The sequence below is a fragment of the Lagopus muta genome, chromosome 2, assembly GCF_023343835.1.
Source record: "Lagopus muta isolate bLagMut1 chromosome 2, bLagMut1 primary, whole genome shotgun sequence".
NCBI lineage: Eukaryota > Metazoa > Chordata > Aves > Galliformes > Phasianidae > Lagopus > Lagopus muta.
The window spans coordinates 5,346,858-5,371,849 of NC_064434.1; the positions used below are offsets into that span (position 1 = coordinate 5,346,858).

General features: G+C 53.8%; 2 protein-coding genes and 1 long non-coding RNA gene across 4 annotated transcripts; 2 read left to right on the plus strand and 1 right to left on the minus strand.

Annotated features, from left to right (window-relative positions):
- Nucleotides 1-604: 604 nt before the first annotated feature.
- PNOC (prepronociceptin) lies at nucleotides 605-8,508 on the plus strand. 2 transcript variants are annotated; one of them, XM_048937500.1, is made up of 4 exons: nucleotides 605-652; nucleotides 3,216-3,351; nucleotides 6,131-6,548; nucleotides 7,580-8,508. In XM_048937500.1, exons 2-4 carry the CDS (start codon nucleotides 3,232-3,234, stop codon nucleotides 7,627-7,629), a joined length of 588 nt encoding a protein of 195 aa, XP_048793457.1. In that variant the 5' UTR covers nucleotides 605-652; nucleotides 3,216-3,231; the 3' UTR covers nucleotides 7,630-8,508. The 2 variants fall into 2 exon arrangements, with proteins under 2 accessions (XP_048793457.1, XP_048793458.1); XM_048937501.1 differs by having other exon boundaries at nucleotides 6,131-8,508.
- Nucleotides 8,509-9,899: 1,391 nt separating this feature from the next.
- On the minus strand, nucleotides 9,900-23,079 carry ZNF395 (zinc finger protein 395). The gene is made up of 10 exons (XM_048937437.1): nucleotides 22,495-23,079; nucleotides 19,282-19,489; nucleotides 16,606-16,781; nucleotides 16,148-16,260; nucleotides 15,328-15,563; nucleotides 15,140-15,240; nucleotides 14,021-14,285; nucleotides 13,542-13,634; nucleotides 13,334-13,437; nucleotides 9,900-13,185 (listed from the first exon to the last, which is right to left on the minus strand). Exons 2-10 carry the CDS (start codon nucleotides 19,477-19,479, stop codon nucleotides 13,074-13,076), a joined length of 1,398 nt encoding a protein of 465 aa, XP_048793394.1. The 5' UTR covers nucleotides 19,480-19,489; nucleotides 22,495-23,079; the 3' UTR covers nucleotides 9,900-13,073.
- Nucleotides 19,505-24,552, plus strand: LOC125689839 (uncharacterized). The gene is made up of 2 exons (XR_007375425.1): nucleotides 19,505-21,563; nucleotides 23,630-24,552. It is a non-coding gene; the product is annotated as an uncharacterized LOC125689839 (long non-coding RNA).
- The last annotated feature ends 440 nt before the right edge of the window (nucleotides 24,553-24,992 follow it).

Consider the following 24,992-nt stretch of genomic DNA (forward strand, 5'->3'; position numbering starts at 1 on the left):
AATTGATTCTCCCCATCCTCCTGCCTGTGATCAGTGCTGGTTGTGCTCATTAAGCCACACTGGAGCAACAAATCTGACCAGCCCCTGTGCCCCCCCCCCCCTCCCCCCCAGAGCTGTTCTGGGGTAGGGGGAAGCCCATTTCCATCCTCGGGCTGCATCAGTGACAAAAAGGCAACATTTTAAACCCATTATTCCCTAAGAAGAAATTATGGGGTGAATGATGGTGGGTGGCCCCCAATCTCAGAGAATGCTCCAGCTTCACACCCCACAGCTGAGCCCCCTTGCCCCATAACCCCCCCCAAATTCAGCTCCCCGGGATGCTCGAGGGGACTGCACTGGGTCTGACAGAAAGGCATCTGGGGGTGACACAGCCACCCCATATTCACGCACCGTCCCCAAAACACGATGCTGGAGGACACCCCGCTAAGGGGAACCGGTTCACGACACAGAGGGGCACAGAGGGGGGGGACACACATCCCCTGTCCCCAGCTGTCAGTGCAGCTTCAGCCCCCGGGGGTGGGCTCAGCCCACGTGCTGGGGGCCGGGCGGGAGGTGTGGGGATGGGTATGCACACCGTCTATATATACCACCAAGGCACCGGCGCCGGAGGAGGCACAGAGCAGAGGAGCCGGCAGCTGACAGCACACTGCAGGTAGGAGATGGGCTTCGGTTTGCAACGGATTGGGGGGAAAATTGGCTTTCTTTCTTCTTTTCTTTTCTTTTCTTTTCTTTCTTTTTTTTTTTTTTTTTTTTTTTTGCTGGGTTTTTTAGCCCGAGCATCATCGGCGAGGCTTCGATTCATCCCGTATTCCCATTCCTCAGTAGGGGTTAAAGGGAAATATCTCCCCACAAAGCAAAATGCATGATGCTTATCTGGGCGAGCACCTGCCAAAAAGTTTCACCTTCCCCCAAATATCCCTTTTTGGACTCAAACTGATCGAGGAATGCAACAGGAACCCGACGCACGGTGGGGCAGTGGGGTGGCAAGTGAGATGCAAAGGGTTTAGGGTTTGATCTGACACAAAGCACCCGGCTCTGTTCCTCCACCCCTGTGCCGATGGCCTGAAGGGAGAAACCACAGGGTTGGCAAACCCCAAATTATCCCTTTTTGGTGTTTTTCTCTTTTTTCTGGGGGGTGATATCCAGGACAAAAGGGGTAGGGAACTTCACAACTTCAACACCGTGGGATGCACCGGGAGGTGCCTGGAGCAGGAGGCATCGGTTCCCCCCTCTGACAAAGCACAAAAGGGAGAAAAATGGTTGGGTTTTTGTTTTTGCTTTTTTATTCTTGCCTTCCCCGACAGAAAGCAGGAATGAATGGGGATGGACTCGGGAAGCAGCCGTCTGCCCAAAGCTTTTACCTCTAAATCGCTCCATCGCTGCCCCATCTGTGTTGATCATCTCACCGCAGTCTGTAATTTTGGCCAATTATGGCCAATTACCTGATGGAGGGACTCAACAAAAGGAAGCGCTTGTTTTTCTGCTGAGCACCAGGGAAGCAGGGGGGGCTGCTTCCAATTCCCCCCAAGCCACCGGCACAAAGATTTGGGGCACATTGGCAGCATTGCCTTCCCCTTCGGCTTTTCCTTTTGCTGGTGGCAACTTTGCATCATTTTAATGCTGGAGGAGAGCGGGAGGGGAAGTGTTTTACCAGTGCCAGTGGGGGACACCATTGGATAATAGTGGGGTTTGGGGCTGGAAGCAGGTCCGTGCCCTCTGAATAGGGCCTTGCATTCATCTGGAAGAGTGGGGTTTGGGAGGAAACAGAGCAATCATTGGGGCTGACTGAGCTCTGGGCACAGTGCTTGTTCCCCACGTGGTGAGACAGACCCTAACCCTAATGAGAGCATTCCTGGGGAACACAGGGTTCAGCATCCCTGAGCAGCCCCATTTCATCTGATTTCAGCCCAAAGCTCACGCACCGCAGAAAAACCCAATCAACCCAAATCGAATGAATGAAAGCGCATCGCAGCAGCACCTGCTGCCCGTCCTCCTCCTCCTCTCCTCCCTGGTTATTGATGTCAGAGCCAGACCCGGCCGCTATCTGAACCACAGGCTGTATTTTCACCCAAATCCCTCCTTTTCACCCCAACGCTGTCGTTAATGAGGATAATTCGACTCGATACTGGCGTACCCCAGGACTGTGGGGCTCACAGCAACGTTTTGGAGGATGCTGTATGCCTCCATCCCCCCAGTACCAGGCAGGTGCTCCGCTTCAGATGGGCTGATTGCATTTTCAGGGGCATCGATATGCAGCGCCACCCCTCATCCTGGCGCTTGCATCCTGCCTGCCCCATAGCATCTTCCAGTTGGCCGTCCAGTAATTCTCCCAGGCTCTGCACTCCAGCTCTCCCGGGGACACTGGGACACTTCCTTCAGGGGCATTGTGGGGATACTGGGGTTTTGCAGTGGTTTTTGGGGGGGTTTGTCCTCTCCTGGGAGCATCCTGCCAATCCTCTGACTCATGCCGCCAGCCAGTTTTAATGAGACTCGGCGAAGATTAAGCCTTAATTCTGGCTCCTTATCAGCTTTCCCTCCAGCAAATGACAAGCAGCTCCGCGGGGCTCTGTGTCACTGAGCTCGAAGGTGACCGTGACACCGTGCATTGTCCCCAGTGCTTTTATCGCAGGATGCCCCCACCTTGGTGGAAAACATGAGCCCTCAGCCCTGCCCACAAAAGCAAACCCACCCTCAAATCCCCCCCAGAATGCCCCGACATGCTGGTGAAGCACAGGTCACAAAGCCACCACCGAGGTCTTTGCCTGTGATGGGCTAAGCTGGGCATGTGGTTCCTGGATACCCATCAGAATGGTGGCAGAAGATTGGAAATGATGGTTTTAGAAGGAAATGAGGATTTCTGGTCTGCTGGTGGAGCTTGAAGAAGGTTTTAGACATGTTGCCCGTTTCCTTGCCCAGGACATGGCTTGCATAAAGGCATCAAGGTGCCACCAAGGGCAACTCTATCTTTGCTGTCCCCGTGTCCTCAGGCTCACTGCTGGCACACAGACGTCCTGCTTGGGGACAGCCTGAGACGTGCCACCTCACCACGTCCACCTGCTAAATTAAGCCCTGCTGGTACTCGTGTCATGAGATAGCCTGGGAAAATGGAGCTGGGGGTGGGAGGGAGGCTCATTCCCATTATGGTGAGAGCTGAGCGTTGCTCCAACCCATTTAGGAGTAGTGCTGGGGCTCACAGGTTTTGTCTCTGGCTGCAGCCCTGCTGTTGTCACCATGAGGGCCGTGCTCTGGGACCTGCTGCTGCTCTGCCTCTTTGCCCGTGCAAGGAGTGACTGTCGAGGGGATTGCCTGCACTGCGACCGCCACTTCTACCGGGATGGCTTCGACCTTCTCGTAAGTGCCCCTGCACCCAGTGTGGGGTTTGGGGTAATGAGGTGGTAGGGCATGGGGAGCTGTGGGGTGGTGAGGAGCCTCCAGGGTGCTGCTGTCCTTGTCTCTTCTCCTTGGGCGCATGGAGGGGATGGATGCATGCGGCATGGTTGTCATTGTACACCATCAAAGTCTACCAAATTGTCCCCAGATTGGCTTGGGGAGCTGCTGGGAGAGATGGCGACAAGGCTCTGATGGCTATGGGATGGAGCTGACATCACTGGGGAGGGTCCAGGACCTGCAACATGCCCTCCTGGCATCCCCATTGCACGCCCCTGCCAGAGGCACCAGCAGCCAAAAGGCCACCCAAAACCTGCGAGCCCCATCAGGACCAACGCCGTGTCCCGCTGGGGCTGCAGATGGATGGTGAGATGAAATATTTGGGGAGGGCAGTGATCTGCAGGGCTGCTGAGCCCATGGGAGACGTGGTGACTGAGAAAATTTCACACTGCAAAGGGATGAATCAGCCCGTTCCTGCCTGTAATGCTTTCCTTTCCCCTCCGCTGAGCTGTGGCCAGACTCTGGCCAGGAGCATTTCTTTCCTTCCCATTCCCCTCCACCCACAGGGAAGCACTGACCGCCTATTCGTTAGCGACGCTGCAGTGATAAATTTGGCTTACTGTGACAGGGAAAGCCCCTGGGACTGGGAAATGTCCTAGAACTAGTGGGGATCAGACATTCGGTGGGGATGTCACAGCTGACCCAGTATCAGTCCGCTGTTGTCCCAGTGGGGGCAAGATTTGGGGTGCATCGCCCTGCGTTTGGCCCTAAAATTTGAAAGCATCAAATGGAAATGTCCAAGTAGTTTCCCAAGGGCTGCAGAGCTGTGACTTCAGGGTAGGAAGAGGAGAACCCCCAAAGTGACTGGCGTGCCTGCACCATCCAGGAACCAGCTCTTCAAAATGTGGATGATCAGCCTATGTCCTGGTCCCCAGAGCCATTGGGGGGGCCGTGCCAGCCCAGGGTGACACCACTAATGCCAAGTGAAGCTTGGAAAGAGCCTCACTAGCTTCTTTTGTCATTGAACGTGGAGGAGCATTGGGCAGCATTTGCCAAGGATGCCCCAGACAACATGAGTTGGCCACATCAGAAGATGTTTCCTTATGAATTAAGGCAACGGGGCGATGGCTGAGGACACTGGGATGCTAGTGGGGCTGTGTTGTGAATGGATGGTAGGACTGCTGATGGCTTTCAAGAACCTGAGTCAGCTGGGGACAGTTCTTTTTTTCTTTTTGTCTGAAGAGCCTGGCTGACATGGACATTGTGAATTGCTGCACAGTTAGATGCTTGAGCTGTAGCTCTCAGATCCCGTGTTGGGATTTGCAGGATCTCTCACCCATGGAAGTCAATGAACCCATGGCAAAGAGTGGTTCTGCCAATGATCTGCCTTGCAGATGGCCTATTCTGGAGGCTGTGAGATGTAAACCAGCATGTTTCAGCCATAGGATTCCCCATGTTGACATCAAGAGATTCAAAGAACCCACCATGAAGAAAACTCTGAGATGGAACCACTGCAGGAAAAGGGAAGAGAAGCCTTCCCTCCTTGGATCTCCAGCTTCTTGGGATATTTATTGAGTTTGGCTCTCCAAAGACCTTCTCCTGGATGGTTTCCCCTGGGTGGTTTGCCCAGTTGGCTCTTGGAAAGGGATAGGATGTGGGTACTGAGGAAATGACATGGTCAGGTCACTTTTGGTGGCCTTTGAAAGGATGTGGTGACCCTAGGGACCGAGGGAAGGGCAAACTCATTCTTAACATCTGAGAAGCCAGGGCTGGTTGGCCTCACAGCAATCCTGGGGCAGATGGCAGAGAACAACGTCATCTTTGAGAGCTTTTCCAAACACACAAGAAGGTCAGTGGGAGCAGCCAGCATGGATTTACGAAGGGGAAATCATGCTTCACCAACCTGATCACTCTCTGCAGCGAGATGACTGGCTTCTCCTGACTTCTATCCTATGACAGCTTGGCACTGGTGAGACCTCTTTTCATCAGTAAAGGGACTGGAATGGACTGGAGTGAGAGTACAGGAAACCAGAACAGGAAAGAACATGGTTTTGCTGTGAGGATGGCCACATGCTGAGTGATTGTGGTTTCCATCCTTGGAGATAACCCAATTCCAACCTGTCTGGGGTGCCCATGCTGGAAAAGGTCTCCCGAGGTCCCTTCCCACATCCACCATCCCATGGCACATTTGGGGAATTTGGGGCTCATGATGGCTGAAGAACCCCACAGCACTCAGCAGAGAAAGGTGGGACAGGGGTGTAGATGGCAGTGTGGAAGGAGTGTGAGAGGCGATGCAGGTTCAGGTGCAATTCCCCAGCATCTCCATCACTTCTGGGAGCCTGAGGATGGTTGAAACCCTGAATTTGGGACAAAATGGTGACTGGTAAGAATTTATGTGCTCCCAGTGCCTTTCCATGGTGTCTTCCAGCATGTTGGTTGGGCGAGAGATGGAGAGAAGCCCAATGATCCAATGGGTGATAGATTAAATTGAAAGAGTAAAGGTTTAGATGAGGTACAAGCAATAAATTCTTCATGATGAAGTTGGTGAGGCACTCGAACAGGCCGTGGGTGCTCCATCCCTGGCAATGACTGAGGCCAGGCCAGATGGGGTTTTGGGCACCTGATCTTTGGCAGGAGTTCCTACGGCAGAGGTTGGGACTGGGTGGAACCTCAAAGTCCCTTCCCACTTGAACCACTCTGGGATTCTATGATCTGAAAACAGTCCCCCCGTCTCCCCACACAGGTCTGCATCCTGGAGTGCGAAGGCGAAGCCGTCCCGCGGGCCACCTGGGAGATGTGTGCCACCAGCATCCGATCTGCGCCGCGTCCAGGTGCTGTCGGTGCCGGCGTCCTCGGTGCCATGGAGCCGGCCGAGGCGGTGGCGAGCCCGCTGCAGGTAAGCGAGCTGCTGCGGCGCCGGGACGCCGAAGACGGAGGTGCCGGGATGGCGCCGGGCGCTTTCCCATCGCAGGACGAGGACATTTCCCGGCGGCTCGGAGGTGGCTTCCCACGGGGGACACGCGGCTCGTGGCCGGCGGCCCGTGGGGTGCAGAAGAGATACGGGGGCTTCATCGGGGTGCGCAAATCGGCGCGGAAGTGGAACAACCAGAAGAGGTTTAGCGAGTTCCTGAAGCAGTACCTGGGCATGTCGCCCCGCTCCAGTGAGTACGACATGGCCGGCGACCTCAGCGAGCACAACGAGATCTAGCCGGCCCCGCGGCACCGCGCCATGGACACGCGCGCCATGGCCAAAAAGTCAATCCATTGCCCCAACCCCAAAACCTCCGTTAGGAAGGGTTTCTCCAGGAAGCGATGGCTGCTTGTTGGTTTTTTTTTATTATTATTATTTTGTTTTGTTTTGTTTTTCACTGTACCCTCAAAATATCATAATTTTACCCCCTCAGCTCCTACCCATCCTTTGCCCCTTTTGCTTTTTTTGGTTGGCACGTTTGGCCCAAGAAACACCAATTTTGCTCCGCTGAATGGCGATGCTGGATCTTGGGATGCTCCAGTGCTGTGTTCCCCATTCCTAATGGGTGCACATCAAAAACAGAAGGGAAAAAAATAATGGCTTGGAAACACCAAGCCCCAAGGCTGGGCTGTGAGTTCCTACCTCAGTGACACTCCAGAAATATCCCTTTGCCATAGGTCACATTGGGATGTAAGGCAAAAGGGTTTTGTCCCCAACACCATAAAAGTGTGCAGAATGTTTCAGCCTCCTCCTCCCATTAGAAAAAAACAAAAAAGACCATAAACCAGACCTGTTGCTTCTGTAAATGAGATGACTCTCCCCCAAAGCATCGCATTGGCAAAACCCAGTGGTGAGCGGGGAGCACCCCCCTGGGCCCAGGAAACGGTGCTGGGATGCTCCGAGCCCCCACCCCACATCCAACCACACCCTGTAACATTGAAATTAAGTAGAATTTTTTATTTCCCTCCTCCTTTATTATTATTTTTGCCTTTTTTTTTTTTTTTTTTTTTTTTTGCTGCAAAGCATCTCCTTAAAACCAGGGGATTCCTTTCCAGCCCCGCAGCCCGTAGGGCAGAGCATCCTGAGGCAAAGCATCCCGGGACAAAGCATCCCGGCCCCTCTCTTGCACTGCTCTCAGCTGCAATTATTATTATTATTTTTTATTATTATTATTATTTTTATTTTTTCTGTTTTGTTTTGTTTTTGTTTTTGTTTTTGTAGCGTTCCGGCACCGCGTCCCGGCACCTTCCGCCAGGCACAGGCAAAATTAAACCCTGCTCCTGTCCACCCAAGCAGCCTCCAACCTCTCTCTGACGGACCCCAAAGCGCTTCAGACTCGCACGCGTCCCGAAATCATTTTTCTCCCTTCTCGAGAGCAGCCAACCGGGTGCAATTTAAGCCAGGACGGGAAAGGATGAGGCCACCGCCGGAGCCAGGAGTCGTGGGGTGGGGAGTGGGGCAGAGGACTGCGGGGATTGGGAGGGGGGTCCACCCCTCAAAAAGCAAAAAAAAACCCAACAAAAAAAAGGGATTTTGGCAAAATTTGCGCCCTGCTCGGCCATTGGGAACACCCAACGTGGGAACACCCAACATGGGAACACCCAACATGGGAAAACAGTGATTTAACAAGTTTTGTTTTACTCCCCCTCCCAAGTGGCTTTCGGGCATCCCCCTCCCAGCATCGCGTGCCCCCCCTGGGGCTCCCCACAGGATTTACCCCCAGCATTTGGGGTTTGCATCCCACCACGGCTCGGTTCCCAAAAAACAAAAGGGACCAAAGCATGACCCAGCACCCAGGGCTGGGCAGAAAGCACCTGGAAATGGTGTTGGTTGGTTGTTTTTTTGTTTTGTTTTGATTTCTTTTCATTTAAAATGATTTTTATTTTGTAATTACTATTTTCTGAGTGCTTTCCTTGAGGTTTTCTATGGACTCCGGGGTTGACTTCTTTGCTCAGCATCGCAGCGTGTGTTTTCGTCGCGTTCCCCCCGGCATGTATTGTGTCCCCGCTGCCGTCCCACCACCGGAGCCCTGGTCTCACCCTTTGTACAAAATAATAATGGTAATAATAATAAGAATAATAATAAATACCCCACAAAAAAGGAAACAAAACAAACAAACAGAAGCCCACACAACAACAACAACAACAACAAAAACACAGGAAAAAAAACCAACAAAAAACCAACTCAACCTTCTCCCTGTTCTTTTTAATTGTTTCATACAAAGGTTTCTCCATTAAACTTGTACATAGCAAAAGGATTAATAAATTAGTTTACTGTTTCTACGATATCAGTGCGACTGGCGACCGTCACTTGGGACAACGCTTACCCTGCTGCCATCCCTGAGGCTCAGCTGGCAAAAAAAACAGAGGTTTTTAGGGCAAAAAATGAGATTTTTTTGTGGCAAATGTGCATGAATCTCAGCTGGGCTCTCCTCCCCTTGCATGGGCTGCAGCAGCGTGGCATGAGAGTCACCCCATTGCTTACGTACCTGGCAGCCCTTCACTCAAAAAGGAATGGACTGGAGGAGTTAATTGGGGGAATAAAAGAGTGTTTCAGAACTTCAGACAGACAGGGGATGCGCCCAAAGGAGTTGGAAATCATCACTGGGGACACACCAAAGCCTGGGCTGAGACGGCGACAGCTCACTGCAGTGACGTCCCCACCCTGCAATACAGGAAGGGTTCTTGGGGCTTTCTTGAATGCCCCCAGGAGCAGATGCCAGGCTGCATTTGTCCCCTGCAGGTGCCACACGGTGCCAGCTTCCATTTTGGTCACTGCAAGGCTTCAGCTTCACCCCACAGCTTCCCAATGGAAATGTGGGGTTGGGACCAGTGGTGCCCAGGCCACTTGATGGGACTGGTTCTTGTCAGCTCTCCTCCCATCCTTTCCTCCTTTTCCATCACCTTGTGCAAAAATATGGAATTATTCATAGAATCACAGAACGGCCTGGGTTGCAAAGGCCCACAACACAAATCCAGTTCCAACCCCCTGCTGTGTGCAGGTCACCAACCAGCAGCCCAGGCTGCCCAGAGCCACATCCAGCCTGGCCTTGGATGCCTGCAGGGATGGGGCATCCACAGCCTCCTTGGGCAACCTGTTCCAGTGCCTCACCACCCTCTGGGGGAAAAACTTCCTCCTAACATCCAACCTAAACCTCCCCTGTCTCAGTTTAAAACCATTCCCCCTTGTCCTATCACCATCCACCCTCACAAATAGGATTCAGGCTTTGTGCACTGTACATGTTCAGGCATTCTGCACCAGCAGGCAGCTTCTGAGCTGGGCAGTCCCATGGTGAGGGCTCTGCACAGGACATGGGTCAGAAACCCACCGGGTTCTGCATGCACCCACCTCTCCTTGCAGATTTCAGCTTGAAAACTTGAAGGACCGGGCTTTATGAGGAGGAAAACCGACAGAAGAGGAAGGATGCGCCACCGGTGGGCAGACACTGCTACCTAGTGGTACCACAAGCCGTTGTGCCACAGGGATGGAACCGTGCAGGGCACCGGACCCACAGCGCAAAGACCAGGCAGAGCCGGCGAGCTATCAGGCAACTTTTCTTTATTTCTTATAAAATATATTTCATATCGCTACTGTAAAAATTACATTTCACATTTGCGTTCTTTTAAAATTTTTTCTTTTTTTTTTTTTCTTTTCATATTTTCTGGTTTTTGGGTTTTTTTTTTGTTTGTTTTGTTTTTTTTTTACAATAAAAATAATACTTGGAAGACAGCTGAGAAAAGCTCCAAGACAGAAGATAACATCCTCCCAGCCCAAGCGGGCAGCAGGGTCCTGTGGGAGCACAGGGATGAGCATCCCTGAGCCCTTCCCCACGCCACCACCCTGTCACCACTCCCAGCATCACCTGATGGCAGCAGGGCATGGTGACAGCGTGGGGTCACCCTGCACTCAGTTTGGGTGCCAGCGGGGCTGGAAAAGGAGAGCAGCCTCCAATTAGTGCCCAATTAAAAGGTTCCTATTTACATACATACATATGGCAGACAGCTGGAGTGGGAGATGTCTCCAAGGTGAGCTTGTAGTCGGGGGTTACCCACGGTGGGTGGGATGGAGTTTGGTGAGACCAAGGCTGGAAGTGAGTGAAGAAATAATGAAGAGATGGGAAAGGGAAAAAAAGCAAGAAATGGGAAACCAGCCAACCTGACAAACCACAGAATCATAGAATGGCTTGGGTTGCAAAGGACCACAGTGCTCATCCAGTTCCAACCCCCTGCTATGTGCAGGGTCGCCAACCAGCAGACCAGGCTGCCCAGAGCCACATCCAGCCTGGCCTTGAAAAAATGACACAACGCCTGCTGTCACTGCAGCAGAAATATAATTTTTTTTCCTTTTAAAAGTGTAAAAAATCCAAAATACTCCCAAATTGAAATAAAGGAAAGCCAGGAGCTAAAGGACAATTTTGTCCCATTAAATCCGTACCGCAAAAGCCCTCAGAAAATAAAGCTGTGTGCAACCCTGGGTGAACACCACCAGCACAGAACAGCCCTGTGCAGGGTGACCCTGGGGCTGTAAGTGCTATTGGCTGCAGAGGGAGGCACTGCTCCCCAACATCTCAGGTGTCCCACCATGCCCTCAACTCAGCGGGCATTCAGCCACTCATTCCAGAGCCATTCCTATCTTTTTCTTCCTATTTTTAATATAAAAATCACTTTTAACAGTAAGCAGAAAGTTACTGTTATTTCCATTTGCAGAAATTCAAGTTCCCATCAGTGAAAAAATACGATTGACTACAGGAGGGGGAGGCAGTGCGGATTGTCAGACGCTACACCCTGGTTTGGGGGACAAAGCCCCGGGGGGGTGACACCCCCACATGGCTTGTGTGACATTTCCTGAGCGATGGGGACCCAAACGGGGCCACTCTGTTTGGGGCAGAAAGGACAAGAAAAGCAGGAAGGGAAAACTTCTGGGTCTGAGTCGTGGGAGCAAAGGCACAAGGTCTGAGGGAACCACAACTAATCTTTTCTGTTTAATTATTAATCTCCATAGTCTGAGCGACCCGCGCCTTCAGCATCACAGAAACCTGTCTGTGCTGCTGCAGGGACCAGCAGCAAGCTTGGGTGCTGCCAGCTCTGCAATCCAAACGGTAGCAAATGCCCCAGGGGCTCTTCTTTTTTCTTTTTTTTTTTTGTCCCTAAATAAAAAATAAAAGTCAGGAATAAATTCCTACTTTTGAGCAGTGCAATAACCCCAGCACGCAACCCGCTGCTACCAGGATGCAGAGCGTGAACCTGCAGAGCTGTTCCTGCAATAGACAGCTGTGGGGATGGCTGATGGCAGTGGGAGAGGAAAGGGCTTTCCCAGCATGGCAGCCCCAGCAGGGATGTGATCCTGAGCCAGCTACTGTCCAGGAAAAAACACGGGCTTTGAATCAGACCTGCATGGACACACTTGGGATGCATCCTGGAGGAGTTTTGCTCCTGTTTCCTGATTCTGAATCCGCCCATTTGGTACCAAAGATCAAGCTCTGGAAGGAGATACTGTTTAGATATACAAAATTACAAAAAGAGGTTGACAAGCACCAGTATTACACGTATGCATCTATGCCAGAGCACCAACAGGGCGTGCGTCCATCCAGCAGCAAAACGATGCTCTCCCAGCCACAGAATTTGCTTTTTGAAGGGAGTTTTTGTCACACCGCACTGAACACCAGCCCAGGCTCGAGCCTTGTGCAGGGATCACACTTGGTTGTGCCTTATGGGCTGTGATCATCAAAAATGCAGCAAAAAAGAGGAAAAAATATCCAGGACACAGACTTGCCTGCTGCCAATGGGGTGCAAAAGCAAATTTTAAGATCATTTACCAAACTGGGGCCACGCTGTGATGCTGAGAAAAAGCTCTTCCCAGTCCTCCCAGCTTGCCAGCTGCCTTTGCTGGTGAAATCAGGAAGATTTCTTTGTTTAAAAACGAACAAACAAGCATTTGCTTTCAGCCTGCTTTTGAAAGACACAGCGAGGGCCACGACATAGTTTTTCACGGAACTATGCAGATGTACAAAGCCTAAAAGGAGAAGGAATACCTGCTTTTGCTTTAAAAGCTCTCAAAGCTTTCCTGATTAAAGAGGCTTTTGCCCCAGACGCCTCCAAAACGGACAAAGTGGAAGCAGAGACACGTGCAGGCTCCAGCTGCAGAGCGAGCAAAGAGCACATCCATGAGGCAACGAGGAGAGCCACCCCAAAAACCAGCCCTGCCTCGTGCTTTTAAAGCTGCAATAGTTCGTGATGCTTCAGGACACGAGCAATTTGCACTTCATAGACAGTGAAAGGACAGGGGAAGCTGCCTCTATGCCTCACCCTGACTGCACTGCAGCAGCTCGGGAGATCCTAGCGTTGACCTGGGCAATGCAGGGAGCTCTTTGGTCCCCAGATCACCTGCAACGTCCCCCGAGTGCTGAGCCATGGCTTCCTCCTCCCAGCCTCAGTTTTTAAACTGTACGAACGGGAGATATTCTTCATGTTTTACAAAAACAGATTTGGGGAAAAAAAAAGAAAAAAAAGTGTTAAAAAAAAAAACAAACCAAAACAAAACGAAAAGAGCAAACCCAGCTGATGTACAATATACAGGAGGAGGAATTTACACGCAGCTCTGGAGGGCTCTTCTGGAGTCCCAGGAGGTGCCTCCAAGGTCCCTGGGTGCAGCAGTGAGGGACTCCAGTGCTCCTTCGGGCAGGAGCAGGGAGGGAGGTGGCACTGCAGGGCCATGCTCAGTCCAGGAAGCGTTGGCAGGCTTTTTTCCACCGGCAGGCTGTGCACCACTGGTCCCGGTGCTCGATGCCGTACACCTTACGGCACTTCTTGGCTTCACCACGAACTTTCCTGCAAAGGGGCAAAGAAATAGAAAATGTACCCAATATTGCAAACTTTCAGAGATTTGTGTCTCTGCTACACCTTGAGCATCATTTGGTTGATGTGCAGGAATGCATCCCTCTTGCTCAGGATGTACTTTGCACAGCGAGAGCCTCACCTGGTGCCAAGGGGCACGCGGGGCGGCGAGGCGACGATCAGGTGGGACTTGAGCATCGGCGTGGGAGGTTGGGGTTCACTGAAGCTGAGCGACCGGCTCCGGACCTGCAAGGACATTGAAGACCATGTGGGATAAGGCTGAGGATGTTTACAGCCAGTAGGGAGCCTGGAAACTCCCAAAGGCTCAGGAAGAAAGGATGAGGACTCACCGGTGACAGGGATGGGAGAGTCGAGGTGGCAGTGGCCCAGCTGATGCTGGTGAAGATGTGTGGGGACACTGGAATCTGGATGGAGGGCAACGCCTGTGAGGGGAGATGGGGCAGTCAGCATTAGCCCTGGTGGATTTTGTTCCTGTGTGCCCACGGGCCATCTCCTCCCTGCAAAGACCAGCTTGAGGCAGCCTGAGGTGCCTCCCTTGAGGTGCGGAAGGAATCCCCCACGCAATCCCTCCTCCAAGTGGTGCTGGTGAGCCACTGTGGTAGGGGACAAGGGACAGGGGCCGCAGCTGGGGCGTCTCCAGGTTACCCAAAGCACAGGATCTGGCACGGCCGCATTCCATCTGCGGCTATCTGCAGCAGAAGGGTGTGTTGCATACCACTGCCACATAAATGCAGGCAAGCCGCAGCCATCAGGCAGCCCCTGAGCCCCTGCCCAGCTGCTAAGGGAGCAGGAGGTGGCACCAGCTCACCTGGTAGGCATGATCAGCCTGGATGTGCCAGAAGGAACTGGGTGCAGACTGACTGAGCGAGCTGCTGGCCAGAGCAGGTTCCAGCATCGGTGGCTCCACCAGCAAAGCCTCCGGCTTGGCCAGGGCTTGCTGGATGATGATCGGGGCAGACACCGATGTGGGGCTGGTGTTGGTGGTTGCCTCTGGTGCGGGCTCCTCCTTCACCTGCACTTCAGTGTAGTAAAAATCCTCTTCCCGCTTCCGCTGGTCACAGTCAGCGCTGTCTCTGCCAAGGAGAAAAAGGGAATAAGACTGAATATGCAGCTCCTGTCCCAGGGAAGGGAGGTGCCCAGCTTTGGAGCTCTCACGTTTTAAAGTGTCACGCTGGCTGTGATCAGCACAGCCCCTAGTTCTGCAACAGCACTTAGCACTTTGAAGGAAGATCAACACATCTTTCAGCACCTCCAGAAAGGCTGATAGTGACCAGGCACTGCTCAAAGTCCCCTGCTTTCTAACTGAGCTCATTTAGCATGGCTGCAGACAAGTCCTAAGGTTCATCGATCAGGAAAAAAGCATAAAGGATCTGAGTGTTTTCCCACTATGATTATCTGGCACTGGATGGCAGTCCAGCACTGCCCACTGTAGCACAGCCCTTCCACTGTCATCTCTCATGAAGCATTTGAACAACTAAATCATAAAGGTTGGAAAAGACCTCTAAGATCATCAAGACCAACCATCAAGACAGAAGGAGAAAAATGCATATAAGAAAACATGTACAAAAGCACAAGTAAAGCTTTTGTACAAAGCTTCCCACACTCCAAGTTGGTGTACTGAACACAGACCTGAGCCAGACAGATTAGCCCCAAGCACTCTAAGTTCTTGCCTCTGAAAACTTCCAGTGCTGAAGTTGAAGCACAACCCCCCAGATCTCCTGCAAAGCCCAGGGCTCCCTTGCTACAAGGTAGGGACAGGTGACAGCAGTTCAAGTGGTTGAGAACAGCTGGGCTCAGTGCATTGGAACCAAGGCATCTCTGATCTTGGGGATATTTGCTGAAAGAAGGGGACTGCTGGCTGCCAGCACGTTCAGCACAAGGGTGCAAGGATTTCATGGTTCAGCAGGAGCTGAATCTTGTGCCTTACCCGAGGTGCTGGGTCTTGACGTGCCGCTTGATGCCAACGATGGAGCGCAGGACTTTGCCACAGTTCGGCCACAGGCACTTGTACATCACCTTCACTGAGTTCTGGAGGGAGAGACAGCCTATGTCACCAACTGCACGGTGGCAAGGTCCCCTGCAGGGCCACACCTATGGTTCTGGGGTCCCCAGTACCTTTCTCTTCCGCGGAGCCGGCTCGTCGAGAAGAAAGGGATCGGAATCGGTCTCAAAGCCATCATCAGCTGGTGGGGAGCTGAGCGCCTCGCTGGAGTGCTTGGGGCTGCCCTCAGGATGTGGGGGAGATGGGGTGGAGATGTCGCTGCCCCCACTCCAGTGCCCGCTGGTAGTGCTGCTGCCGCTGTCTGACACGTCGCCGCTCTCCTTCCAGGGATCGCACGCTGCCCGTGATGCTGAACACAGGGAACACACAGCCACCATCACCATAAGGCACTGAGAGCAGCCCTGAGGCTAGATAAACTATGGCAGCAGTTTGCTTCTAGTTTTAAATGTTTTAAGTGAAGCCTTTGCACCTCTGCTCAGTGCCAGGTCCCAGCTTTATCCCATTTCCCCATAAGCACAACCCTGCAGGGGACAGCCAGCACCAGGGCACGCACATTTCCCACGGCTCCCAGCTGCTATTTTTATCTCTCCAGCTTCATTTGACTCCTTGGGAATGAAAGAGCCTCTAAAAAAAGGAGCAGACAGGCGGTGCTCCCCAGCCCGGGGCTCCCCGGCCTCCCAGGAGGGTGACAGACAGCAGGGTCACCCCATTGGCACGATCCCAAACAGCACCAACGGGCTCCTCCAGGAACCAGCGCTGCTCCTGCTCACCTCCAGCCCAGCACAACCTGTGCCTCAGCTGCTATTTGGCACTGAGCTCAAAGCTCAAGAAGGCCCCTTCAGCATCCAACAGGCACAGTGTATTTCTCCACATTCCCCCCCCCCCTTTTTTTTTCCTGGATGTTGTTATTCTTATTTTTCAGTGCACACTCACGGGGGATGCCACTCTCGCTGGCAGGAGGGCTCTGCACCACAGGGCTGCAGGAGAGGCTCGTCAGCACCATGGCTGCAACCATCTCGTCCATCTCCACAGCTGCGTCAGCTTTCCTGTGTTGTAGATGGAGAATGCACAGAGGAAAAAGCAGAGAGACATCCTGTTAAAAGCAGGAGAGCCAGTGTGCAGAAGGGTGGTTCATCTCACAGAGCAGCGTGGCTCCCACCACCCTCTTGCAGTCTTTAAGTCTTCAGGAAAGACTTTTTTTTTCCTCCCTAAAGCAGCATTTGCAGAAAATAAATCCCCTTAATCCTGAATGCAGCCATTCCCTGGATAACCCACGCTCTGGAAAGGCGGAGATATCCCCAACGCCTCACTCCATCACCATAGAACCAGGCATGAGCACTGCAGGAGCCCCTTCCCATCCTGTCAAGATACTACCAGCCCCAGGCACGAACCTCTTGGGGACGTCAATGCTGTTGGACACAGATCTCTGCAGTGCCTCAGGCACATCTTGCAGCCTCCAGCACGTATGTAAGCCCTGTTCTGGCTGCAGCACCTTCACTTTGTCGCTGGGTGGGTTGTGCTGCTCCACCAGCCCTGTGCACTCCTGCCCGCTGTAGGTGACAAGAACCTGAAAAACAGCCAAGGAAAGCATTATTGGTGCTGCGTCCTGATGCACAACCCCACTGCTCAGGGTCCTTCTTTGGCAGCAGGGGGATACTGCAGGGTGTTTGGGGGATGAAGGCTGTCCCAGAGCTGTCAGAGAATCACAGAATGGCCAGGATTGGAAGGGACCTCAAGGATCATGAAGCTCCAACCCCCTGCCACATGCAGGGCCACCAACCTCCACACTTCATACCAGCCCAGGCTGCCCAGGGCCCCATCCAACCTGGCCTTGAACACCTCCAGGGATGGACGGGGCATCCACAGCCTCTCTAAGTAGCCTGTTCCAGCACCTCACCACTCACATGGTAAAGAACTTCTGCCTGACATCCAACCTGAATCTTCCCTCCCTCAACTTCAAACCATTTCCCCTTGTCCTGCTGTTATCTCCCCTTTCAAGGAGTTGATTCCCCTCCTGTTTGTAGGCTCCCTTTAGGTACTGAAAGGCTGCCATGAGGTCACCCCGCAGCCTTCTTTTCTCCATGCTGAACAAGCCCAGCTCCCTCAGCCTGTCTTCGTAGGGGATGTGCTCCAGCCCTCTGATCCTCTCTGTGGCTCCTCTGGACCCTCTCCAACAGCTCTCTATCTTTCTTGCACTGGGGGCTCCAAACCTGGACACCGTACTGCAGATGGGGCCTTACAAGGGCAGAGTAGAGATGGACAAAAACCTCTGTGTCCCAGCACACCAATGTGGTGACAGCCTTCACCCCAACCCCACTGCTGAGATCTGCCCTTGGAGCAAGCTCCCCAACTCTGTCAACTTCACATTCAGCTGCTCCTCTGAGCATCATGACTTTGGATGGACTTTTCTCCATTGAATGTGCCTGCTTTTACTTTGCCTGCAGGTCATGTTGCAGCAAGGATGCCCACTACTATCACACCCCCTGGGAAAGCATGTAGATGAGAGGGTAAAAATCCAGAGGAGAAAGAGGTCTCCTGGGCACAGTGATCCTAAAGTCACATCCCAGCTCCTCCCATCACGGCTCTCATGACCAGGAAGAGACATTCAAACCTCACCTGCTCCTCTCTCGCAGTGTCTCCCTTGCTCCTGTGGGCTATTTTCCAGCACAACCACCCATGAGCCTATTTCTGTTAATGGAAATGGATCTGTCCAAAGAAGTTACATGTCTCTCCAGCTATTTATAGGCACAGGAGCATCTCTTTATGGAAATGCTGCGGGTGTCACACGAAGAAGCTGACATGGGATGGACACAGGCACCCATGCATTGACCAGGGAAAAGCACATGGGACCATTCCAGGTGAGACATCTGGCAGAAAGAATGAGGTGGAAAAAGCCACAGCTGCTGGACCAAGGCTAAAAGAGTGAGTGCCAGATCAGTCTGATCTCACTCACAGCTTCCAAAATCCATACCCCTTATCCAATGATCCCAAAAAATAAAGAGGCAAGGCTTCTCTCTGAACACCATCCGTCCCTGTGAGTGAGGCACTGCACAGGGAGGTGGCATCTCCTTTTGACACCAACCCCAGCTGTGTCACACACACTACTTTTAAGTCATTTCCAGCAGCAAAGCAAGCGAGCAGAATCCTCTGCACTGGAGCACATAGGAGAAAACAGCTCTCACTGTCCTGTGGCTTGTAAACACACGGCAGGAGGAATCTGCCCTTCCCACAGCACAGTGCTGGGCACAGGAGGAGCCAGGAAAGTGAACAGGGGCCTTATTTACACGGCCTTTCACAAGCTCTGCCCTTAGTAGCTTTTATAGGTCTGCAGGTAGAAGACAAGAACAAGCGCTGCTCCCCACCCCAGGCAGCACAAGGCCAAAGCACAGCCACCCACAGGACTGGACAGGCATTCTGGGGGATCCACAGCATCCCAGTCCTTCCCTAAGAGCTGCTTCACTGGCTGGGTCTGTGCCACCAACCATGCCCAAGTGGGGTCTCCAGACCCCTTACCCACAGACCCTCAACTGGGGTGGAAAAGCTCTGAAGCTCAAGCAGGTGACATGGGGATCAACACCTCCATAAAGCAAAGCTGGAGGGCTCCTCCTTGGTGTGCTGACATTAACATGGGTTATGGCACAAGCTTATGGAAGAGAAGTCCACCAGGAGACACTGCTGTATGAAAACCATCTCCTTCAGCCTCAAATAACTGATACCCAGGCTGAATGTGGCTCTGGGCAGCCTGGTTTAGTGGCTGGCAAACCTCCCTGTGGCAGGGAGGTTGAAACTCATCATCTGATCATTATGGTCCTTTTCAACACAGGCCATTCTACGACTGGGGAACACCACTGAGAAGTGTCCAGCCTTCTCTGGACAATCACTTTTGGCTGGGATCAGAGGCAAGAGAGAGATCTCGGCTCGAGGCAACGTATTCCAAACCCAACACCAACGCCCATCAGCAGCTCTCCCTAACGACAGCTCCCCCCCGCAGCTACAATTAGGAGGAGCCCCAGGAGTTTTCTCCCCCTGCCAACGCACAGCCCACATCCAAAAGCCTCCTTACGTACTTGTTGCCGGCGGCTGGGGCTGGGAAATCTCGGTGCCAGGCCGCTTTCCTCTGCAGGCTGCGTGCAGGACACGTCGTCTGGCAGCACGGCGTGCATCTGGGGAGCTGCCAGGACCCCGTCAGCCAAAGCACCGGGGGCAGAAACACGGGTGCCAAGCAGGGAGCGCTTCCCCAGGCGCCTGGACAGCACGCTCGCCATCGTGGCCACGCTGTGGGTGACAAAGACATGATGGCATTACCACCAGTGCAGGATTGCAACGCTCAACCGGCAGCATCGACCACATCGGGCACGTGGGGATGGTGGCATCGCTCCCCCTGTCCCACGGCTTTCATCCTTAAAGTCATCACAAAAACCTCTTTGGAGAAAGGGGAGCAAAGGGATGAGTTCCCACCTGAGCCTTCTCTTGATGCCTCCAGTATAAAGACACAGCATGGAGACTGGGGACACCCCCCAATAGCATCATACTGTGTTTTGCCCCCTTATCTCTACTCATACTCCATACAACCACACTCCAACTCGAGCCCAAGCTGCTTGGCACCCTGCTGCCCCTCTTGGGGCTTTTGGAAGCTTCCTGCAAGCTGGCATCTCGCACCCAGAACCTCCAGAGCCAACAGAACAGCTGCTCCCTCCTGTTATGAGAAAAGGTTGAGGGAACTGGGCTTGTTTAGCTTGGAGAAGAGAAGGCTCCGGGGAGACCTCAGTGTGGCCTTCCAGTACTTGAAGGGAGCATATAAACAGGAGGGGGAACGGCTGTTTATGAGGGTGGATGGTGATAGGACAAGGGGGAATGGTTTTAAACTGAGACAGGGGAGGGTTAGGTTGGATATGAGGAGGAAGTTTTTCCCCCAGAGGGTGGTGAGGCACTGGAACAGGTTGCCCAAGGAGGCTGTGGATGCCCCATCCCTGCAGGCATTCAAGGCCAAGCTGGATGTGGCTCTGAGCAGCCTGGTCTGCTGGTTGGCGACCTGCACACAGCAGGGGGTTGGATCTGGATGAGCATTGTGGTCCTTTGCAACCCAGGCCATTCTATGATTCTATGAATCCCTTGAAATGACTGGGATCACATCTGCTTCCAGCAGACCCCGTGGCCTTTGAAGGCCAGATCCCATTTCGGGATCCGAAAAGCACAAAGCAAAGCAAGGAGAGCAGGCACTGCACCGCCAGCGGAGCTGCCCCGAGTCCTCCCAGCTGTTTGCAATCATGCACTGCAGGGGTCAGCGCCGGCACCGCTCCCAAATTCTGTCTTGCTTCCATGCCGGCTGTGCATTTTGCAGTTTCCAGCTCTGTGCACCTCAGCAAGGCCTGGGGAAAGGAGGCACTTTGCATGCGTCGTTTGGCAAACAAGGAAAGCTTCGTTTAGCCAGAGGGGAAGGTCTGGGGCAGCAAAGCCCCGGCTGCTGCTTGCTTCAGGTTTGCAGGCAAACTGCAGGAAAGGTTGCTGCTCCATGCATGCATCTGTGTGCATGTGCATAAGTGCAGTGTGCGTGCACGTACACTATGCATGTGCACACATGTATAGCAATTGCAGCACAGCCCAGTTTTCCTCCTTTTTCATACAAACTAAAAAAAAACCAAACAAGCAAAAAAGAAAACCCAAACAAATGCCAATAGGTTCCTCCGAACGCAGCTGAGCTCCTGCCACTGACCAGCAAAGCAGACCATAAAATCCATCCTTGAAGAGCCTTGAAGTGCTGCAATAAGTGATAACAAAACACAACTTTTCCAGCCGGCTTCCAAAAGCTGCCCTCTGAAGGCAGAGCTGTTCGACAAACTGCAGCATGACACAGGCAGGGAAACAGATATCTGCACAGAGCCATCTGCAAAGTTTGGGGTTTTGTTTAAAGAAAGAAAGCTCCTGAGAGCGGGAAGGCGACGGCTTGGTGCAGCGCCAGGACGTGCAGCACAAAACCCATAAAGCAGCTCCGGCCAGGACAGCAAATTCCTCCTCCTTCTCCAAACGGAGCAACGATATTCTTTTGCAAAAGTAAACTAAGTGCGTGGGGAAAGCAGGCGGGCAGCAGTCCTGTGGGGTGATTCCCGAGGAGAACACTTTTGGAAGAGGCCTAAAAATGCACTTTCCGGCACAGGGAGGAGCACGGAGCGGCTTCCCCCGGGAAAGGGCCCCCGGGCTGGCGCTGCAGGGAGCCCGGCCCTGCGGGAAGGCAGCCAGGAAGGAAAAGGCGGCAGCGGCCGAGCGCAATTTGAAGCTTCGGTGCAGGCAGCAGGACGTGGGTGCAGCAGAAGAGGCGCGCAAGCAAGCAAGCGGGAGTATGGGCATGCATGTGCGTGGTCATGCATGTGCGTGGTCATGCATGTGCGCGGTCATGCATGCATGTGCAAGTGTGTGCAAGCGTGCACGGCACGCGTGCAAAATGGCATTGCCAAGGGCAGGCGGTGTGTGCCCAGGCCTGCAACGGAGGGAGGCACCGGGTGGGGCACGTGTGCGTGGGGCGGGGGGAACACGAGTGGGGTGTGGGGGAGAAGGGGGGGGTGCTCACCGGGCAAGCCGGGAGGCGGGGCGTGCAGGCAGAGAGCATTGCTGGGGGGCGTGGCATGCAATGGGGTGCCTGCAATTTGGGGGGGGGGGGGTGAGCATAGTGCAAGGGGGGCGCTTGCAATGGAAAGGGAAGGGGCGTGCATGCAATGCGGGGGGGTGCGGACAGTGCAATGGAGGGCGCACAGTGCAACGGGGGTGTGCGTACAGTGCAGCGGGGGGGGTGCGCACTGAGCAACGGGGGTGCATGCAATGCTGGAGAGCGGAGGGGGGCTGCAGCGCGAAGCGGCGCGGACTCGAAGCGGTTTGGCACCCGGGAGGGAGGGGTTGGAGGTTCCCCCGTTCGCGCAGAGCGGGCGTGAAGCGGCAGCCGGTCCCCCCCTTGTGTGATTTCCCCCCCCGTTGCACTGTACCTCGGCGGGGCTCCCCGAACCCCCTCCCCCGGCCGTCCCCGCCGCACGTACGCGGCCACCGGCGGCAGCAGCAGCAGCGGGGCCTGAAGGCAGGGAGGCGCGGCCCGGCCGGGCGGGAACCGCCGCTCCCGCCCCCTCCTGGCATTTTTTTTTTTTTTCCATTTTATTTTTACTTTATTTTTTCCCCCCCTCCCCTCTCCTTCCATTTTCCCTCCTCCTCTCTCCCCCCTTCCACGCCGTTTCCCCACCCCGCTCTCTCCTTTCCCCCCCCGGTGCTGCGGGCGCCCCGCTCTGCCCGCTACTCACGCCGTCCCGGGGCCGTTCCTCGCGCCTCGCCGCCGGCCGGGTTAAAGCTCCCGGGGCCGGGCTGGTGTAAACAACCTCCCCACATGCTCGGCCCCTTCCTGCGCATTGGCTCCGCCGCGGCCTTTCCATGCACGCCCCCGCCGGGGCCGCGCTGCCCGGGGGAAGGAAGGAAGGGAGGAGGGAGCGGCTCTCCTTCTTTTTCTCCCTTCTTCCCGTCCCGGCGGTTCGTCTCTGAGCCTCGCGGGGCCGGGAACGGCTCGCGTGTTTCAAAACGCCTTTGGGAGATTTGCCTTTCCAACCTTTGGGCGACCTCGGAGGGGTTTTCCTCCGTTTGAGCGGCTCTAACAGGAACCAAAGGAGGAGCGGCCGGGCTGCGCTCGGGAGTTCTTACAGCCTTATAGCGGAGGGGGACGGAGGGATCTCTGCCCTAAAACGCTTTGCTGGGCACCGGGCTTCGTTCACACCCCGCGGCTCAGCCAACACTGTGATCGTGCGTTAAGCCAAACGAACCCGAGTGAAACAGCACCTCCGCCAGCCCGCCCCTCGGCTTTTCTCTTAAAGCCCAAACCCACCGCTGCCCCTACAGCCCTGCACCCCCCCCATAGCCGTCTCCTTCCTCCCCCCCCTTTCCCCTTCCTCAGCACGGCCGTCCCTGGCGCGTGCCCCCCGCCCCGCCCCGGAGCTGAGCGGGAACGCCGCGTGCCCCCCCCGCCGCCGCCCGCGCTGACTACGTGCTGTTCCCCACGTGGAGGCCGCACGCGCCCCCCGGCCAGGGAACAGCCCGCACCGCACGTTCGCGCCCCCGTCCGCCAGGCGAAGGAGGAGGAGGCGGAGGGGGTGGGGAGCGCGGCCAATCGGCGGGCGGCGGGGGGGCGGGCGGAGATCCGCGAGGGGCCAATGGGAGAAGACGGCGGGGTGCACCGACCAATGGAAGTGCGGCTCGAGGGGAAGCCCCGCCCTCCGACTCCTCTAGCGGGGCTGCGGCCGAGCGAGGCGCCAGAGCGGGCCGGCTGTGGCGGGTGGGCGGTTCTGCTGTGTCGGGAAGCGCGTGTGAGGCCTTCGGGACCCGGCCTAAGGCAGCTCGATGAGCCCCTCACGGGGCAGGGAGGCCGATTTCGCTTTTCGCTTCCCACAGGAGGAGGAGAGCGGCCCGGAGCGGCAGGTGGTGCCAGGCCCGGCCCGGCCCGGCGGAGGGCGTGCACGGGCGCGTCTGTGTGCAGAGACATGGCTTCAGCGTTAAACCCGTCCTGCTTTTTAACACGGCGTTCAATGTGCGATAAAGGAGAGAGTAACGAATGAGCTGATCGGCTGTCAGTCCCAAATCCAGCAGAGTTTCTCCATGCCGTCCGAATCTCATGCCTTCGGGTGTTGTTTGCATCTCCCTCCAGCTTGGCTGCTGTTGGCTTTGCTAATTTCTCATTTAGTGATGGAGTGTGGGGTGGATGTTGGGTTAAAACTGCTGGAACTAAACTAAATGGGGTGGGCTGGAGCTCAGCCTGAGTGAGAGGTAGCAGGGCCACAACCCTGACAATCCAAATCCCCATCTAAGGATTTCCATGGTGTTTAATAGTGAGATGAAGAAGAAAGTAGGGAAGGCAGGAATAAAGGAAAAGCAGTAAGAAGAAAGGAAGGAATAAAGAAAAAGGAAGGATAATGCAAAAAGAAAGGAAGGGAAGAAAAGCATTGTATTCCATAGTGTTTGGTAATCTGATGAACAGGAATGAGAAGAGCAGCCAAAGAGCAATGAGAAATAGGAAGGAAGGAATAAAGAAAAAAAGGGGATGAAAGAAATGAAGAAGTGTATTCCATAGCTAATAATGAGATGAAGGAAGGAAGGAATAAAGAGGAAGAAAGAATAAGGAAGGGGAGATTAAAGAAAGAAATGAAGAAAGGTGTGGTATTCCATGGAGTTTAGTAATGAGATGAATGAAGGAGGGAAGGAATAAGAAAGGAAGACAGAAAGAGAGGATGAAAGAAAGAAATGAAGAAATGTGTGGTATTCCGTAGCATTTAGTAATTAAATGGAGGAAACAATGAGAGGAAGGAAGGAGGGAGGGACAGAATAAGAAAAGAAGACAGAAAGAAAGGAGAGGATGAAAGAAAAAGGAAGAAAGAAAGAAAGAAATGAAGAAATGTATGGTATTCCATAGAGTTTAGTGGTGAGGTGAAGGAAACAGAAAGAGAAAGGAAGGCAGGAAGGAATAAAGAAAAAAAATAAGAAAGAAAGACAGAAGGAAAGGGATGAAATAAAGAATGAAAGAAATAAATGAAGAGAGGTGTAATGCTGTATAGCAGTTAATAATGAGATGAGGGCTGCTTTAGAAATCATGCATTGAAATCATTTCATGCAGGACAGAAGCTTTTCTGTGGTTCTTTCAACCTGAGGAGCATCAGCCTATTGTGCTTAATAGGACTAATGTACCCCATATCCACTAATTAGTCAAATAGTCCCAATTTGAACCCTTTTTGTTTTCTTGGTCTCTGCAGCATCCTGCCCT

Coding starts and splice junctions, on each gene's coding strand:
- ZNF395 (XM_048937437.1), bottom strand. CDS start 19,479: ATGGCGAGCGTGCTGTCCAGGCGCCTGGGGAAGCGCTCCCTGCTTGGC. Junction 13,635..14,020: donor AGGCTGATCATGCCTACCAG/GTGAGCTGGTGC, acceptor CTCCCCTCACAG/GCGTTGCCCTCCATCCAGAT. Junction 13,438..13,541: donor CTCTCCCATCCCTGTCACCG/GTGAGTCCTCAT, acceptor ATGTCCTTGCAG/GTCCGGAGCCGGTCGCTCAG.
- PNOC (XM_048937500.1), top strand. CDS start 3,232: ATGAGGGCCGTGCTCTGGGACCTGCTGCTGCTCTGCCTCTTTGCCCGT. Junction 3,352..6,130: donor GGGATGGCTTCGACCTTCTC/GTAAGTGCCCCT, acceptor CTCCCCACACAG/GTCTGCATCCTGGAGTGCGA. Junction 6,549..7,579: donor GGGCATGTCGCCCCGCTCCA/GTGAGTACGACA, acceptor TTGTTTTTGTAG/CGTTCCGGCACCGCGTCCCG.